At 42.2% G+C, this 17254-nt stretch overlaps 1 protein-coding gene and 1 long non-coding RNA gene across 3 annotated transcripts in view; one reads left to right on the plus strand and one right to left on the minus strand.

Moving 5' to 3' along the window:
* ATP8B1 (ATPase phospholipid transporting 8B1) overlaps positions 1-3556 on the plus strand; it is a 59063-nt gene extending 55507 nt beyond the window's left edge. The window contains exons 26-27 of the mRNA XM_029922390.1: positions 681-811; positions 1949-3556. Coding sequence (XP_029778250.1) covers positions 681-811; positions 1949-2173 — 356 coding nt within the window. The 3' untranslated portion in view covers positions 2174-3556. The remainder of the gene's footprint in view (positions 1-680; positions 812-1948) is intronic.
* The window catches only part of LOC115277972, a 37355-nt gene that overhangs the window by 6640 nt on the left and 13461 nt on the right, over positions 1-17254 (minus strand). For both annotated transcript variants that reach the window (XR_003902612.1, XR_003902613.1), the window contains exons 2-4: positions 13444-13637; positions 2347-2420; positions 1905-2236 (exon numbers count right to left, since the gene is read on the minus strand). This is a non-coding gene — a long non-coding RNA (uncharacterized LOC115277972). The remainder of the gene's footprint in view (positions 1-1904; positions 2237-2346; positions 2421-13443; positions 13638-17254) is intronic.

Consider the following 17254-nt stretch of genomic DNA (forward strand, 5'->3'; position numbering starts at 1 on the left):
AAAGTATTTTTATAAACTTACAGTGTAAGTACAGAAAACACTGTGACAGATCTGGCTCTGGGGGGATAATCATAGCTTTAAAATTGGGTAAAATATAGGATTACCTGGTTGTACGATAGAATTGTTACTGTTTGTGACGTGAACCAGCGGCCGGACTGCAGTATGGCTCTGGTCAGATGGCTGGGAGTTTCAGTTTAGGAGTGGCCACAGCCCATTCTGTTATCTGGGCAAATCTCTCCACTTCTCCACAACTCAAGAAACTTACTACTCATCCCTCAGAGCTGCCTAAATGGCATGACCCGAATAAAACACCTATGCAAGACCTGTCCTACAAACGGCACTGCTGATTGTTATCTGGAGTTTCAAACTATAAATTTTGGAATGTAAATTCCTGGAAAAACTGAGAGGTAGAGATTGCCTAATTTTGCATTTTTATAATGCAGTAATGGCGACAAACATAACTTTTTCCCCTTAATTGTTTGGTGATGCACATTTGGTTTCCTAATTTTGCCTTGCCTAGTCCTATTTTAAAATGTTCATCCCTTCAGCAGTGACAGAATGTCCTGGGGAGGCCACTCTGATTGTAAAACTCTACCATAGATCACGGAAGGATTGCGGAATATTAACTGTGCTCTTCGGATAAAGGCCTCTGTGATTCATCCCCCTCCATGTTTTTGCAGGCACAGCATCGAACGCCTTGAGACAGCCGTACATCTGGTTGACCATCATTCTGACCGTCGCAGTGTGCTTACTGCCCGTCATTGCCATTCGTTTCTTGTCAATGACCATTTGGCCATCAGAGAGTGACAAGGTATAGAGAAAACAGTATTCTCCTCATTCTGAGTGCCCCTCACAGAAATCAAAGCGTGTCCCCACAGCTTTCCTGCAAAATTCTAAACTCATGGGAAGTTTGGTATGGATTTTTTTTAGTACTACTTCTCTTTAACTTCGTCTTGCAAAGAAGTCCTTGGGACTGGGATTTTTGTTCGCATGCTTTTTATTTTAAACATCATCAAAAGGAGAATAATATGATGAACTCCCATATGTCTATCCCCTCAATTTAAAAATTATTATATTAACATTTTGCCCGGCAAATAAGTTGGGGATTTTCTTTTCCTTCCTTCCTTTCTAGAAAAACGCCACCTCTTCTGGTGGACTCATTTAAGCTGTAAGTTGTTCAGATAAGGTATCACTTTGATTCACATAATCATCAGCAGGCTCAGGCTCTGGTGACTGACACCTAAACATCTGTCAAAAGCACTGGGGTTCTTTCCATCTTTCCCCTCTGCTTTCCTCATTATGAGCCTCACCTTGAAGTTGGTGGGGGGGGATGGCTACAGTTGCAGGTGTCTCCTCCTGACACATCCCTCTCCAGGAGAAGACAGGAGACTGCTCCATAGCGTTCCCTGAGGAGCCCGGGAATTGTGCATGGGAGGGCCCAGGCCACATCATGGGGGCCTCCTTGGCCGGATGAACTCACGTGGCCATTCCCGGACTCGTGTGGAGCAAGTGAAGTCGATTCAGTCATGCTCCTGGGAGCGGTACGGCTGTATGCAGGGAAAGGAGTACTTGACTCTACTCCGTTTTCATCAGGAGGGAGAGAGAAGGTGCTAGGCAGGCAACCTTCAGTGCCCCCTAGATCTTCTCCCTTTTCTGTTGACCAGAAGATGCAGTAAGGGACAGAATTTTCCCTTGAGCCTGTCCAGTCTGATTTGTCAGTGGCAAAGAACAGTAGCGGAGGCAAGTGGGAATTTTGGGGGGAGGCTCCCCATTTTCTAGAAGGTCTGAGACCTTGGAAGTGTTCCACAACCTCTGGGCGTGTCCTCCCCTGTAAAAGGAGGACAGCGATGCCACCTTAAACAAGACAGCCTGGAGTAGCCCCCCCCCCGCCCCCCACCACAGACCTTCCATTTCATTGTGGGCCTCGCTCTCTCTTCCCCTGCCACAGATCCAGAAGCACCGCAAGCGCTTGAAAGCGGAAGAGCAGTGGAAGCGGCGGCAGCAGGTGTTCCGCCGGGGCGTGTCCTCGCGGCGCTCCGCCTACGCCTTCTCGCACCAGCGGGGCTACGCGGACCTCATCTCCTCCGGGCGCAGCATCCGGAAGAAGCGCTCCCCGCTGGACGCGATCATAGCAGACGGCACCGCAGAGTACCGGCGGACCGTGGAGAGCTGATGCGGCCGCAGCGGCACCACCACGCACACACAGATGTCTATTTTTTTATGAAGACTCTCAGGCCTTTTATTTAAAAAAAAAAAAAGAAAGAAAGAAAGAAACTGAATTTGTCACCGCAACTTTTGTAACAAACTACTTGGGCTGGACTATTGCAATAGCGAAGCCAAGAATACCTTTACGGAAGTCCTCTTGGTCACCTGCTTGTGTTCGTTGGGATTCAGAGGAAATGTCGTAATCCAGTCTCGATCTAGGACAAGAGAATTAGAAGCTGTCTGATATTTCAGGGCAAATGGTACTGCATTATAAAATTACAATTAGATCATTGCTGTCTTGGGTCTTCAACCTACAAAACCAGAGGTACCTTTTTTGCCCCCTTGGGTACCTTGTTAAGGAAGATCTTTAATTTGTAACGGCCACGACAGAAAAATCACGAATGTTCATCAGCTGGAAGCTAAGTGGTCCGATGACATTTGAGAGTTGATAATGAGCTGCTCGGTTTCACGTTCTCCTATTGGTTTAATAGTTCAGTCAAGGAAAATGACTTCACATTTCATGAGTACAAGGTTTTAGCCGCTTCCGTTTACTACCAGGTTCAAGTGCACGGCCACCTAAGTTTACTCCTACTACTACATGTTATTTTAGGCACTTCCTTCTCTCCTTTCCTTTAAATATTTATGGGCTTTAAAAAAAAACAGGTTCTTAAAAACTAAGGGTATCAGTGATAAATTGTGATTTTGTAAAGCTTTCTTTTGAAAAGCGAATTTTGTGCCTGCCTACATGTGTTTTATAAGGGACTTGAACAGAGACCTCATTTTTTCACTTGTCTTCAGAGAAAAAAAAGGCTGTTGGCAGCCACATTTCTAACAGTGTATCCTTTAAAATTGAAAATTTTAAAGAGGCAAAAGTTATTTTTCTAGAAGCTTTTCAAATACTGGTCTCCATATTCTAGTGAAGATATAGAAGTGTTTTCAATAATTCTGTTCTTTACCATTAGGCTGTGAATGTTCACATATCTGTCCCTTTGAATTCCTATGAGGAAATCACAATCTGTATATAGTTCACATTCTAGGTATGATAAAAGAATGTATGCCTCTTTATTCTATGGAAGTAAAGTTCTGGAAGTTTACAACTTTCTCTTGTAAATAAACTGTAAATTGGTTTTTTTTGTTTTTTTGGTAAAGAAAAGTCTGCTTGTATTCTGTTTTCTCTCCTGTTTTGTGAATTGTGGGAAAGGTCGGCAACGCAAATGTGTCAAAGACTTAACTGTTGGGTGCAATATTAACAATTGTAAAATGCAAATTGCTTTGGATAAATTATTTCTATATTCTGTAAATCTGAGATTTAATGTATATTTTTGTTTAAAAAATAAATGCTTTAGTAAAATCTTTGGAAAGCATCTTTCAAGTAGGACAGAAGAATCTAGGTCTGCAAGGTTTCTAAAGAACCACAGGGGCGCTTTGGTGGTAAGTAAGGGTGAGGGAGAAGGTACTGAGTATTCAGGGGACAAGTAACTGAGAAAAGGCCATTAGACTTGAAAGGTGGAGGGCATGGATTTAGTTGGCAAGATCTATTGTGTCCTGGGAGGGTGCATCTTCGAATACGTACATGAGGCACAATTTTCTAAAATGACCTCGGTTCTGAAACCAGAATAAAAACATAGGTAACCTTTCACCTGTGGGGCTGGGAAGTGAACAAATGATCAAAGGGGAATCAGGGTGAAGGGCAGGGGAGCACATGGGGACAGAAGGGGGACCTGAGGCTGGAGTCTGGGCAGGCTGAGTGTGATGGGTGACCCGGCTGCAGCGCAGGCAGGCAGCTCGGGGAACCGTGACCCACTAAGGAAACGGGACTGTGCCACAGAGAAGGAGGTTCTCTGCAGAAAGACATCGGTGGGGGCTTGAGGCACAATAGCCAGGAGATGATGAGTCTCAGCCTAGAGGTGCTTTAGATGGTGCAAAATCAGGACCTCCCTGTTTCCTACCCCACCATTGACAGTCTCCTTCTGGAGCAGAACTTCATGTCTGGATCTTTGGAAATGGGGTAAAAGGAGATGGAACAGATTAGACTGCAGAAATTACATAAGAAAAAGGTCTAAGCAGACCTAGGAGATAATCCCTTAAAAAAAAAAACAACCCACCTTCCCCCCTAGGATGTGCTACTGTACTTAAGTTGGTTGAGGAATATACGTTTTCAATCAAAGAGCACCACCTAAAGGTTCCTACTGAGGATCAGTACCAGAAACTCCAATAATGATACCCAGTGGGGATAAAATGGTTCTAAAGAGGCGCCAATGTGATAGCAAAACATACCTTAATGCAGTCTATGTTTTAAGTTATTGCCTTCATGTGATGTGGATGAAGCTTAGGAAAATTCTAAGACCATTTTGAAAAATCCTATCAGATCTGCTTGAAAGTTATGGCTACAGTAAAACTTCTGGTGCCTTTATAATTACAAAAAGTCCTATCAAAACACTAAAAATTGACTTTCTTGACTTAAATAGACATTTCTTCAAAGAGGATATATAAATGGCCAACAAGGGTATAAAAATGTCAACAACATAAAAATGCAAATCAAAACCACAGTGAAATACCACTTCACACCCACTAGGGTAACTATAAATAAAAAAAAAAAAAGGGCGGGCATGTGGCTGGCTCAGTTGGCAGAGCGTGTAATTTAAAAAAAATTTTTTTTAATGTTTTTTATTTATTTTTGAGACAGAGACAGAGCATGAGCAGGGAGGGGCAGAGAGAGAGGGAGATCAGAGTCGGAAGCAGGCTTCAGGCTCTGGGCTGTCAGCGCGGGGCTCGAACCCACAAACTGTGAGATCATGACCTGAGCTGAAGTCGGAGACTTAACCAACTGAGCCACCCAGGCGCCCCCAAAGTGTGTGATTCTTGATCTCAGGGTCGTGAGTTCAAGCCCCACTCTGGGCTTGGAGCTTACTTAAAAAAAAAAAAAAAAAAAGTGTTGGCAAGGATATGGAGAAACTGGACCCCTCCCCACTGCTAGTGGGAATGTAAAATGTTACACCCATGATTGAAACATTTTGGCAGTGCCTCTACAAGTGAAAAAGAATTACCATGTAAACAGCAATTCTCCCAAGTACTTGTATATATACCTCAAAACCTTAAAAAGAGGTACTCAGACACCTGTACATAAATGTTCACAGCAGCACTGAGTTAGAACAGCTGAAAGGTAGAGACAACCTTGAGATGAATGGATACACAGACGTGGGATTTACGCATAATGGAATATCACTTAGCCATAAAGAAGAATAAGGCTAGTTCAAGACAGAGACATAGGAAGATCCCGAACCCCTCTCCTTCCACAGAAACACCAGATTCGCGGCTACAAATGAACGATTTCCTCTGAAAACAGAAGCTGAGGGACTCCTAACATCGGGCAAACAACCCGCACTGCATTGAGTATGAAAGGCAGTTTGCAAACTTGCTGAAAATCCCACCTCCAGCACCCGAAATCCAGAGCTTCTCCATGAGGAGTACAGGGTTTGAATCCTACATCGGGAACCCCCATTTCTAAGACCTACCAGAGAGCTAAGCCCCTGAAACTTACAGCTTTGAAAGCCAACAGGGTTTGCATCCCTGAGACCCAAAAGGCTATCGTGCAAACTGAGAAATGGCTCTTGAAGGACCCAGGCCCCTGGACTCACACACACGAGGGCCCAGAGCAGGAGCAGCCAGACTTTACGTGAAAGAGGCCGACTTACTTACCTTAAAGCATCAGCCTGAGAGGCAGGCATCTAATTTAGCACACATCGAGGGGCCTGCTGGGGTAGTCTCCAAGGATGGAGGCCAGCAGACACTTCAAAACAAATTCTTAATCTAGGCTCCTTCTTTCCTTCCCCCAGCAGGTACCATCTCTGTCCTCCCTCTGCTGCCCTCCCGAGCACCCGTATCTCCCGGAGGGGAGCGGTTACATGCATCTGATCCTAGTTTTACACCGGGCACCTCTGTTTTTGCAACTGCCGGCCCTGGCTCTGGGGCCCAGCAGGGCCCGCATTCCGGGGACCACACGACTGTAACAACTGGAGAGACCACTCGTGGCCGGCTAACACCACTGCAATCTCTCTTCCGTGATAAAGGACTATCTTGCTTGTCCTGGAGGCTTGGCCTGAGGGGCAGGCTTTTGGTTTGACAAACATCTAGAGACCTACTAAGATGCTGTACTCAGTAAGTCGGTAGATGCTGTCCTGTGCCCTCCATGTGCCTGGCTTCAGATCGCTGGTATCTCCCAGAAAGGAGCTCATACCGGTGCCTGGCACCTCAATTTTTGCAACGGACACTCAGGGGACATTTCCAAGATGCCCAGCCTAGGTAGCCACAGGACCTAATGTTTGCAGGCCTATAGCACTGTATACATTTGTATACTTTAAAAGCTGTTGCCTGAGGGTCTGATTGATTTATTATCAGCCTGAATCTAGGTGCCGACTTCCATCCTCCTCTATGGAACAGCTAATGAATACAATAAATGAACTGAAAAATAACCAGAGGGGTTCAAAAGTAAACCAGATGAAGAAGAAGCAAAGACGAGAAAACTCAAATACAAGGCAGAATTCACCCAGTCAGAGCAGCAAAAAGAAGAAAAAACCCCCAACAACGTAGAAAAGTAAAGATAGCTTATAGGACTTAGGAAAAAACATCAAGCAGATCAACATTTGCATTAAAAGGTTTCAGAAGAAGGAGAAAAGAGAAAGAGGCAGAAAGCTCATCTGAAGAAAGAACAGCTACCTAAAAATTTCTCTAAGTTGGGGATGGAAACAGACATCCAGATCCAGGAAATGCTGAGAGTTCCAAATAAGAACCTGAAGAGACTCAAACCGAGACACATTATAATTAAAATGTCAAAAGTTAAAGACAAGGAAAGAATTTTAAAAGTGTCAAAAGAAAACCAATTTCTTATGAAAGAAAGACTTTCCCTCATAATAAGATCAGATTTTCTGGGAGAAAAATCTGGTGGCCAGAAAAGAGTGTTATTCCAAGTGTTGAAAGAAGAAACTTCTAACCAAGAATATGAAATATTTCTGAATGAAAATGTTACCATACCTGGCAACATTTTCATTCAGAATTTAAGGAGAGATAAGCAGTTTTCCAGACAAGCAAAAGCTAAAGGAGTTCATCAAACACTACACTAGCTTTAAAAGAAAATTTTTTTTAAAGTTTTTTTTTTTTTGAGAGAGGGAGAGAGAGAGATAGGGAACCAGCGAGGAAGGGGCACAGAAAGAAGGGGACAGAAGATCCAAAGTGGGCTCCATGCTGACAGCAGAGAGCCCAAGGTGGGGCTTGAACTCACAAACTGTGAGATCATGATCTGAGCCAAACTCGGACACTTAACTGAATAAGCCACCCAGGTGCTCTGCCTTAGAAGAAATTTTAAAGAGATTTCTTTAAGCTAAAATGAAGGATGCTAATTAGTAACAAGAAACACAAAAGTATACATCTCACTGATGAAGTTAAATACAGAGTAAAATTCAGAGTCTAATGTTGTAAAGGTGGTGCGTTAATCACTTACAAAGCTTGTGTGAATGCTGAAACATAGAAGTAGTAAAGATAGCTATACCTACAATAATTTATTGAGGGATACACAAAATCAAAAGTCTTAAATTGTGAACAAAAATATAAAACTGGTGGGCTGGAGTTAAAAATGTAGAGCTTTAGAAGATGTTCAAAGTTAAGTTGTTATCAACTTAAAATACAGTGTTTTAAGTTGTTACATGTAAGCTTCCTGATAACCATGAAGCAAAAACCTACAGCAGATACACAAAAGACAGAAAGAGAATCAAACATACCACTACAGAAAATCACCAAATCACAGGGGAGGAAAAGAAGGGAATGAAGAAAGGAAAAGAACTACAAAACAGCCCGAGGACAACTGACAAGGTGACAAGTACATACCCATCAAGAAATACTTTAAACGTAAAAGAACTAAATTCTTTAATCAAAAGACACAGAGTGGCAGAAAAGATAAAAGACTCAACTACATGATTTACTTCAGATAAAAAGACAAACACAGACTGAAAGTGAAGGGATGGAAAAAGATAGTCCATACAAATGGAAACCTTCAAAAGGAAGCTGGGGTGGCTATCGTTACATCAGACAATACAGACTTTCAAACAAAGACTTTAGTAAGAGACAATGAAGGTCATTATATAATAATAAAAGGGTCACCTACCAAGAGGATAGAGCATTTGTAAATATGCACCCAAAAAGAGTAAAATATAAAATGCAAATATTAACAGACATAATGAGAGAAATAACCAGCAATACAATAATACTATAGTATTTTAATACTCCAATTTCATCATTGTATGTATCATCCAGACAAAAAATCAATAAGAAAACATCGGCTTTAAAAGACACACTGGGCCAGATGGATATAACAAACATACACAGAACATTCCATCCAAAACAGCATAACACACATTCTCAAGTGCATAAAGAATATTCTCTAAGATGTCACGTATTAGGCCACAAAATAAGTCTTAATAAATTTGAGAAAACTTAAACTATATCAAGCATTTTTTTTCTGACTCTAATGGATGGAACAAGAAATCTATTACAAGAAAAAACTGGAAAATTCACAAATATGTGTACATTATACAACATACTACTGAACAACCCATAAGCAAAAAAAAAATCAAACAGAAATAAAAAGTGCTTTGAGACAAATGAAAATACAGCATACCAAAACTTATGGAATGCAGCAAAAGCAGTTCTAGGAGAGAAGTTCATAGCAATAAATGCCTACCTCAAGAAACAAGAAAAATCTCAAAAAAAACTAACACCTAACTTTACACATCAAAGAATAAGAAAAAGGGGAGCAGAGCCCAAACTTAGAAGAAAAAAAATAGCAAAGATCAAAGCAAAGATAAATGAAATAAAGACTAAAAAAGCAGCAGAAAAAGGTAAATGGAAGTAAGCTCGTTTTTGAAATAACAGAATGTATAAATCCTTCCCTAGACAGGCCAAGAAAAGACTGGCACAATAGAAATACAAAGGATCATGACTGACCACTGTGAAAATGATATTTGAACAGATTGAACAACCCAGAAGGAAAAATTCCTATAAGCCTACAATCTATAAGACTGAATCATGAAGAATTAGAAAATCTAAACAGATCAATTTTACTAAACTCATAAGGAGACTGACGAAATAATCAAAAACCTCCCAACAAACAAAAGTCCAGGACCAGAGATCTTCACTGGTGAATTCTACCAAATAATGCCAATCCTTTAAAATTCTCCCAACACACAGAAAAGGAAAGAAGGAAAGAGTACTTCCAAATTCATTTTGAGGCCAGCATTATCCTGATACCAAACAAACATGTCACAAGAAAAGAAAATTACAGGACCATATACTTGATAACCATAGATGCAAAAATCCTCCATAAAACTTAGGCAAACAAAATTCAACGACACTTAAAAGGACCATATGCTTCAATCAAATGGGATTTATTCCAGGCATGCAAAGATGATCCAACATTTACAAATCAATGTACTATAACACACTAACAAAATAAATGAAAATCACACAATCATCTCAAAAGATGAAAATAAAAGCATTTGACAAAATTCAACATCCACTGATAAAAACTCTCAAAATGTGAGTATAGAGGGAATGCACCTCAACATAATAAAGACCATATATGACAAGCCTACAAGTAACATGATACTTACAGGTAAAAAGCTGAAAACTTTTCCTCTAACATCAAGAACAAGACATGGATGCCCACTCTCCCCACTTTCATTCAATAAAGCACTAGAAATCTTAGCCAGAGAAATTAGGCAAGAAAAAGAAATAAAAGGCACACAAACCAGAAATGAAGAAGTGAAACTGTAACTATCTGCAAATGACATGATATTGTGTATAGAAAATCCTAAGGATACCACCAAAAAATCTGTTAAAACGAAAAAAATCAGTGGAGTTGCAGGATACAAAATCTATATAGAAAAATCTGTAGCATCTTTTTACACTAAATACAAGGTAGTAGAAAGAAAAATTACAAAAACAACCTTACTTACAACCGCATCACAAAGAATGAAATACCTGGGAAAAAATTTAACCAAGGAGGTGAGAGAGCTATTCACTAAAAAATATAAAACGTTGATAAAAGCAATTGAAGATGACATAAATAAATGGAAAAATATTCTGTCCTCATGGAATGGAAGAATTAGTATTTTTTAAATGCCCATACTATCCAAAGCAATTTATAGATTTAATGACATCCTGGTAAAAATTTCAATGGTATTTTTCACAGAAATAGAACAAAACAATCCAAAATTTGTATGTAGCCACAAAAGACCCGGAACATCCAAAGCAATCTTCAGAAGTAAAAGACAAAGCTGGTGGAATCACACTCCCTGATTTCAGACTATGTTACAAAACTATAGCAATCAAAATAGGATGGTATTGGCATAAAAACAGACACACAGATCAATGCAACAGAATACACAAATAAACCCACACACATATGGCCAATTAATTTACAAAAAAAGAGCCAAGAATATACAATGGGAAAAGAATGGCCTCTTTAGTAAAGAGTGTTGGGAAAATTGGACATCCACATGCAAAAGAATGAAGCTGGATCTGTATCTTGCACAATACACAAAAATAAACCCCAGGGAAGATGCTGGAGGTAGACCCTAGGCTAACCTTGCCCCACAGATACACCACGATGTTCATGCAGCTAACCCAGAAATGACCCCTTTCTCCAGAGGTAACTGTAGAAAGGAGGCAAATTGGTAGGAAGGGCAGAGTGGATCAGAAAGCAAACCACCATATGAGACTAATCACGAATGGGAGGGACACACCTCGTGTGCGAAGGGAGAGGAACAGGTCCCACGCCAGGCACTCTGGACACAGGGGACCTACGCTGTGAAGACAAATCCCTATAACATGTGACTTTGAGGACCAGAGGGGCTTAACTTTGAGTTTGTACAATTAGTGGGGCTTAGCACCAGAACTTTAAAAGTCAGTGGGCTTTTCCTGGGAGAGCCAGAAAGCAAGGGCAATAGGAAATGGTCCCTGCCCTTAAAGGGACAGCATAACAAACCCCTCGGACATGTAGCACAGAAGCAGCAGTTTCCATAATTTGGCTATTGTTAATAGCGCCAAATGTCGATCAACTGATGAATGGATAAAGAAGATGCGGCATATATATATACATATATATATATATATATATACACATATATACACACACACACACACACACACACACACACACATACATACATACAGTGGAATATTACTCAGCAATGAAAAGGAATGAAAACTTGCCATTTGCAACAACATGGATGGAACTGGAGCGTATTACACTAAGTGACATAAGTTAGAGAAAGACAGATAAAGGTTTTCACTCATATGCAGAATTTGAGAAACTCAATAGAAGACCATAGGGGAAGGGAAGGAAAAATAAGTTATAGAGAGAGGGGCAAACCAGATGAGACTCCTAAATACAGGGAACACACTGAGGGTTGATGGGGAAAATAGGTGACGGGCACTGAGGAGGGCACTTGTTGGGACGAGCACTGGGTGTTGTATGTAAGTGACAAATCATGGGAACCTACTCCCGAAGCCAAGACTTCTCTGTGTGTTAGCTAACTTGACAATACATTATTTAAAAAACAAAAACAAAAAAACACCACCATTAAAGAAAAGATAAAAACAAAAAACAAAACCCCAAAACAAAAAATCCTCCCCAAAGAAGCAGCAGTTTGAAAAGTGCCTGAAGTACATGGGAAGGAGATTTATTCTCTAATCTCAAAACACGCACTGGAGCGGCAGAGATCTTTAGGAGACTTCTCCAAGAACAGAAAGCTGGTGGGCGCCATTTGCTCTCACCCCAGCTGAGACACAGACATGCACTCTGCCCACCCAGCTTGCTAACACCACATCCTGCCCCAGCACTCCCTGTGCACTACCCTGTCCAACTGCCCCGCTCAGCCACAGTCCATGTGAAGCGACACCACAAGCTTCTCCTTGTGCAGGCAGCTCCTCACCAGCCACTCCAAAGTGACTCCTGCCCTAGGGACCAGGGAAGGTAACCGGCAGGGGGCTGGGTACAGACATCTGATCTAACCACTGACCCTGCCTATGAACCAAAACCTCACAAGGAGCAGTACAAAGGGAAAGCCTGGTAGTTCAGGGTCACCGCAACCCCAACAGACAGACTGGGGACAGCCATCTGGTCTGACCTCAGTCCCCGCCCACCAGTAAAAGCCTCTCAGGGGGCAACACAAGGAGAGCGCCCTGAAGTTCAGTGTGACCAGTTCTGGCACATGGGCTGAGGGCAGGCATGTGGTCTGACCCAACTTAAGCCCAGGGCAGCCCCACACTGGCCCCCTTAGGAGCACTGAAACCAAGTGGCTCAGTCGGTTAAGTGTCTGAATTCGGCTCACATCATGATCTCGCAATTCGTGGGTTCAAGCCCCATATCGGGCTCTCTGTTGACAGCTCCGAGCCTAGAGCCTGCTTTGGATTCTGTGTCTCCTTCCCTCTCTCTCTCTCTCTGCCCCTTCCCTGTTCACACTCTGTCTCTCAAAAATGAATAAATGTTTAAAAAAAAAAAAGCACTGGGACCAAACTCTGCCCCCGACAGGCAAAGAGGGCCACTGTGGACACCTGGACAGAAGGCAGACGGTTCACCCACAACAGCAGGGCACACTCCACACACTTCACGGTCCTCTGTCCCCGTCTGTGAGGAGGGGAACTGGGTAGGCTTCTCTGTTGCTTCGCCACTGGAATTTGCTGCCTAGTTAGACCTCATTATAGTCTCTGTGAAGACCCCTAACTAATACGTGAGCTCCCAGGGAAGCTATACGTTAACATTTCCCAGGGACAAAATGACTCAACCAAACCTCAAAGCATGGGACCTCTCCCTGCCCTGAGCCCACATTGTACATCTGATTTAAAAAAAAAAAAAAATCACCAAAAAGCATTCCAAACATAAAGATAAAAAACCTTCCTGGTTCCCATAATATTAAAAAGTCACTCAGCCTTGCACATACTAAAAACACAAGATAAAGTCTGTAACTTTCTAAAATGCCCTTTGTCATAATAATCTGTAATCCTTACGTAAGAAACCTATGTTCCTTCCTCAGAGCACGCTCTTCTTTGTAAAGACGGTGTATCCTGTCAGCTGTCCTAGCTTGGGCTCAACTAAAACTCTTTTGCTTTTGAAAACATTTTAAAGTTTGTTCATTTTGCATCAACATTTCTTGGCATCGTCGGCAGGACATCAGAGCAACTCACCCGAGACCAGCTGGGGGTCGCCTGGACCTCGACGGCTCCATGCCAGCACCGGCCCCTGGGCCCCTCTGGCTTCCAGCCCCACACAGGTGCATGGGGGACCCCCCTGACACCCAGACTCCTCCAGTTTGTTGATGGTCCGGACTTGGAGTCCTGCTGGTGACGGTTACTGGCAGTGTCCTCCAGGCGGGAATAACCTAGAGGGTTGGAATTGATGGATTGTTTTAATTTGACATTATACAAATGGGTGTTTTAATAGAAGACTTGTATACGTTTTCTGGCTAATAACAAGAGAGTCTAAATCATTTAGCTCCAAAGAGAACTGAGTGGGAACGGACTCTGTCCCTCTCTCCTCAAAGGAGGGGGGCCTGAGAGGGACCTCATCCTCTCCTGTAACCTGCACAAGGATGGGAGGATTTAGTGTCCACACATCTTAGCCTGCTGGGGCGAATTCCGTATGATGGGCACACTCACAGTTGTGACTCCGTATTTAAAAGGAAAATGCTATTTTACTGTAACACTGCTTGGCCCGTTATGTTTCGAGCTCAGTAAAAAAATGGCCACTAAACGGATCTTTCCATTTTCACACCGTCTTGCAACTGGAGTTACTCTGTCAGAGATCAAATTCGTGAGATAAAATTCCTACATTCAGGCTTTCAAGCTCCTCCGTAATAAAGATGCTTCGCAGCCCCTGGTCCCCCGAGCAGGAGAGCTCAGGCCCCGGGCTCCCACCGCACACAGAGGGGCCGGGCCCCAGATCCTACACCCTGAGCCTGTGGCGCCACGACCACTTTGAAAAACACTTCTCTTAAAATTAAAAAATAAATAAGTAAAATAAAGATGTTTCATGGGAAGTGACCCAACTGATGGACCATAGGACCATCGAGGTAAGTGTGAACCCCTTCCCAAAAGTCAGAATGAGGACGAGGAGGAAGAAGACAGGCAGACACTGCAAATCCTAAATCCCCCACCCCAAGCCCAGCACCAGCACCAACGTCCAATCCACGGCCTGCTCCTCTAACCCTTTGAAAAGGGTTACAAAGCAACCAGGGCAAATGCCTGTTTTGCAGGAGAGAGAGATAGGAAACAGATGCAAAAATGTTAGTCGGAACACTGAATCTGCCTCTGGCCTTGGCGGGGCACCCCTGCCACCACCTTCCCCTGGGCTGCACCTCCACCTGGGCTACTCCTATATGGTGCCATCGGCACCTGCAGCTCCCCCTCCTCCCCTCACTATCAAGGAGCAAAAAGCACCCCCAAGCTGTCAGGCTACCTCCTTATAATGTTCAAACTGGGGTACCTCCCAAATCAGAGTGAAGGGGCCCAAAGACTCCCCTAGACTTCAATGGCCCACTTCAGATTTCCCCACAGGAGCTCCAGACAAAACTGACCGCGGGGAACAAATTCGTTGAACTTTTTTTTTTTTTTTAAAGTAATCTCTACACCCAACATGGGGCTCGAACTTACAACACCAAGATCAAGACTCACCAATCTCAAGAGTCACTGAGCCAGTCAGGTGTCTCAACTGACTTTTTAGTAGGCACGGGTGCAACATATTCAATATTAAAGCTACTTCAAGGTTGTTGGTTTCATTAAAATAGACATGACTTTTAGAGTTATCAGCATCAAATATAATAGATACCGGCTTTTATTCTACCTGAATTTATGAGCTAAATTTGTGTTGTATCTGTTGCAATGTGTCAACAATGACTTAAAATGATTGATTTTTGTCACATGATGTTCACATGGGTAACTGTAAGAACAAATGGGTTAAATATATAAAAAGGTTTAGAGCTTTCAAAATCTTTAGTAGCCTTTAAGTTTTGCTAGGTAATTAAATGATAAATTGGTTCAAACTCATTGCAAATAAGGTAAAATAATGAAACATAAATACCAAACACTGGTTTACCTACTTTTGTCTTACTACAGGAAAACTAAAGATCAGTTTGGGATTGTTAATAAGTATGTTTTATGCCTTATTCATAAATACGTTTTATGCTGTATTATGAAGGATTGTGTTAGAAATTATGAAATACATTCATCAATGCACCAATCTAAAGAACACTGGGGGGCATGTGGGTGGCTTAGTTGGTGGAGAGTCTAACTCGTGATTTCAGCTCACGTCATGATCTCAACTGTTCATGGGTTGGATCCTCGCCTTGGGCTCTGTTCTGACAGTGCGGAACCTCCTTGGGATATTCTCTCTCTCTCTCCCTCTCTTTCTCCCTCTCCCCCACGTGTGTGTGTGTGTGTGTGTGTGTGTGTGTGTGTGCGCGTGTGCGTTCCCCCCCCTCTCTCTCCCACCCCTGCTCGTGCATGCTCTCTCAAAATAAATAAATACATAAATTAAAAGTCTTTAAAGAATACTAGTATAACAGTTCACAATTGCTTACTACTCAGTTTCTACTAGAAATTAAGGTTTCTAAACATGAAAAAATACTAACAAATGTAATTGAGACTACTGGAAATAATAAGGAAAACATCTCTATACGTAAGAAACGTTAGAGATGTGTTTTTGGTAAGATAAAGTATGGGGAAGAAAAATACATTTCCGTTGAGGGAAAAGAAAGTCATTTTGTCCTAAGATGAGACTGGTTATTTAGAAAGAAAAACCTTAGGGCAAAACCTGAATGAAACAGAACAGTTGTAGGTTTGCGAAAGGGAAACTCTAGAAAACATCTTACGAACGTTCAGGACAAAGACTGGGATGGAGGGGTCGTACAAATACACTAATAGACGACTGCAGCCAAGTTTGCTTGGATTGTCGGTCTGCTCTCAATAAATTATAAACAAAGTATTTTCCTTTATCTGCCCATAAAAAAAAAACAAGACTTCTACATTTGGTTTTATCAGGTCCTTGATCACTTAAGAAAACAAAATCTTCTCAACATTAAAGGAGCTAACTTTTGGGGCGCCTGGGTGCCTCAGTAGTCGGTTAGGCACCCAGCGTCAGCTCAGGTCTTGATCTCATGGTTCCTGGGTTCAAGCCCTGTGTTGGGCTTGAGATTCTCTCTACCTCTCTCCTTGCCCCTCCCTCACTCAGGCTTTCCCTCTCTCTCAAAACAAAGTTAAAAAAAAAAAAAAAGCAAAGGAGCCAACTTTTGCTAACAACTATATAACCTTATATATTTGCCTTTGTAATCTTTGGTTGCCACCTTGGCTGAATAATTTCATAATAATAATGACCCTATTCAGGCATGTGCTTTAGAACCTTCTGAGGTTTTTAACAAACTTCCCCAAAATGTAAATTCTAAATAAAGTCTTTTTTAACGAATTAGGCTTGTCTCTTGGGTGTGCTGTTATAGGAGAAGTATGGGCAAAGAGTCTACGGCCATCTCACCGTGAACGAGCCTGATCTCGTCTGATCTCAGAAGCTAAGTAGGGTCGGGCCTGGTTAGTACTTGGATGGGAGAAGTGTGGGCAAACAAAGGGGGTAAATCTTAGGCTCTACTGTATGAGTAAATGCTATAACTGTTCCAGAAAGTATACAAAATCCCTAAACTTTTAATATGTTCTCACTTAAAATTCTAATCATTAAAATGTTGTGTATCACAAAAATCAAATTTTGTTTAAAAAAATCAAATTTTCTTGTCAACTGTATTATACTGGACTCTCACTGGATTTTTAACCATGCCCATTTTTGAGTTCTGCCATTTACAGTTACATTCTGATGCTCTTGCAAATGTGTTCCAGCTTCAAAAAGATTCATAAAAGAATTTAAAATTTGTGGCGGTGCCTGGGTGGCTCGGTCGGTTAAGCCTCCGACTTCGGCTCAGGTCAGATCTCACGTTCGTGGGTTCGAGCCCCGCGTCAG

The sequence above is a fragment of the Suricata suricatta genome, chromosome 14, assembly GCF_006229205.1.
Source record: "Suricata suricatta isolate VVHF042 chromosome 14, meerkat_22Aug2017_6uvM2_HiC, whole genome shotgun sequence".
NCBI lineage: Eukaryota > Metazoa > Chordata > Mammalia > Carnivora > Herpestidae > Suricata > Suricata suricatta.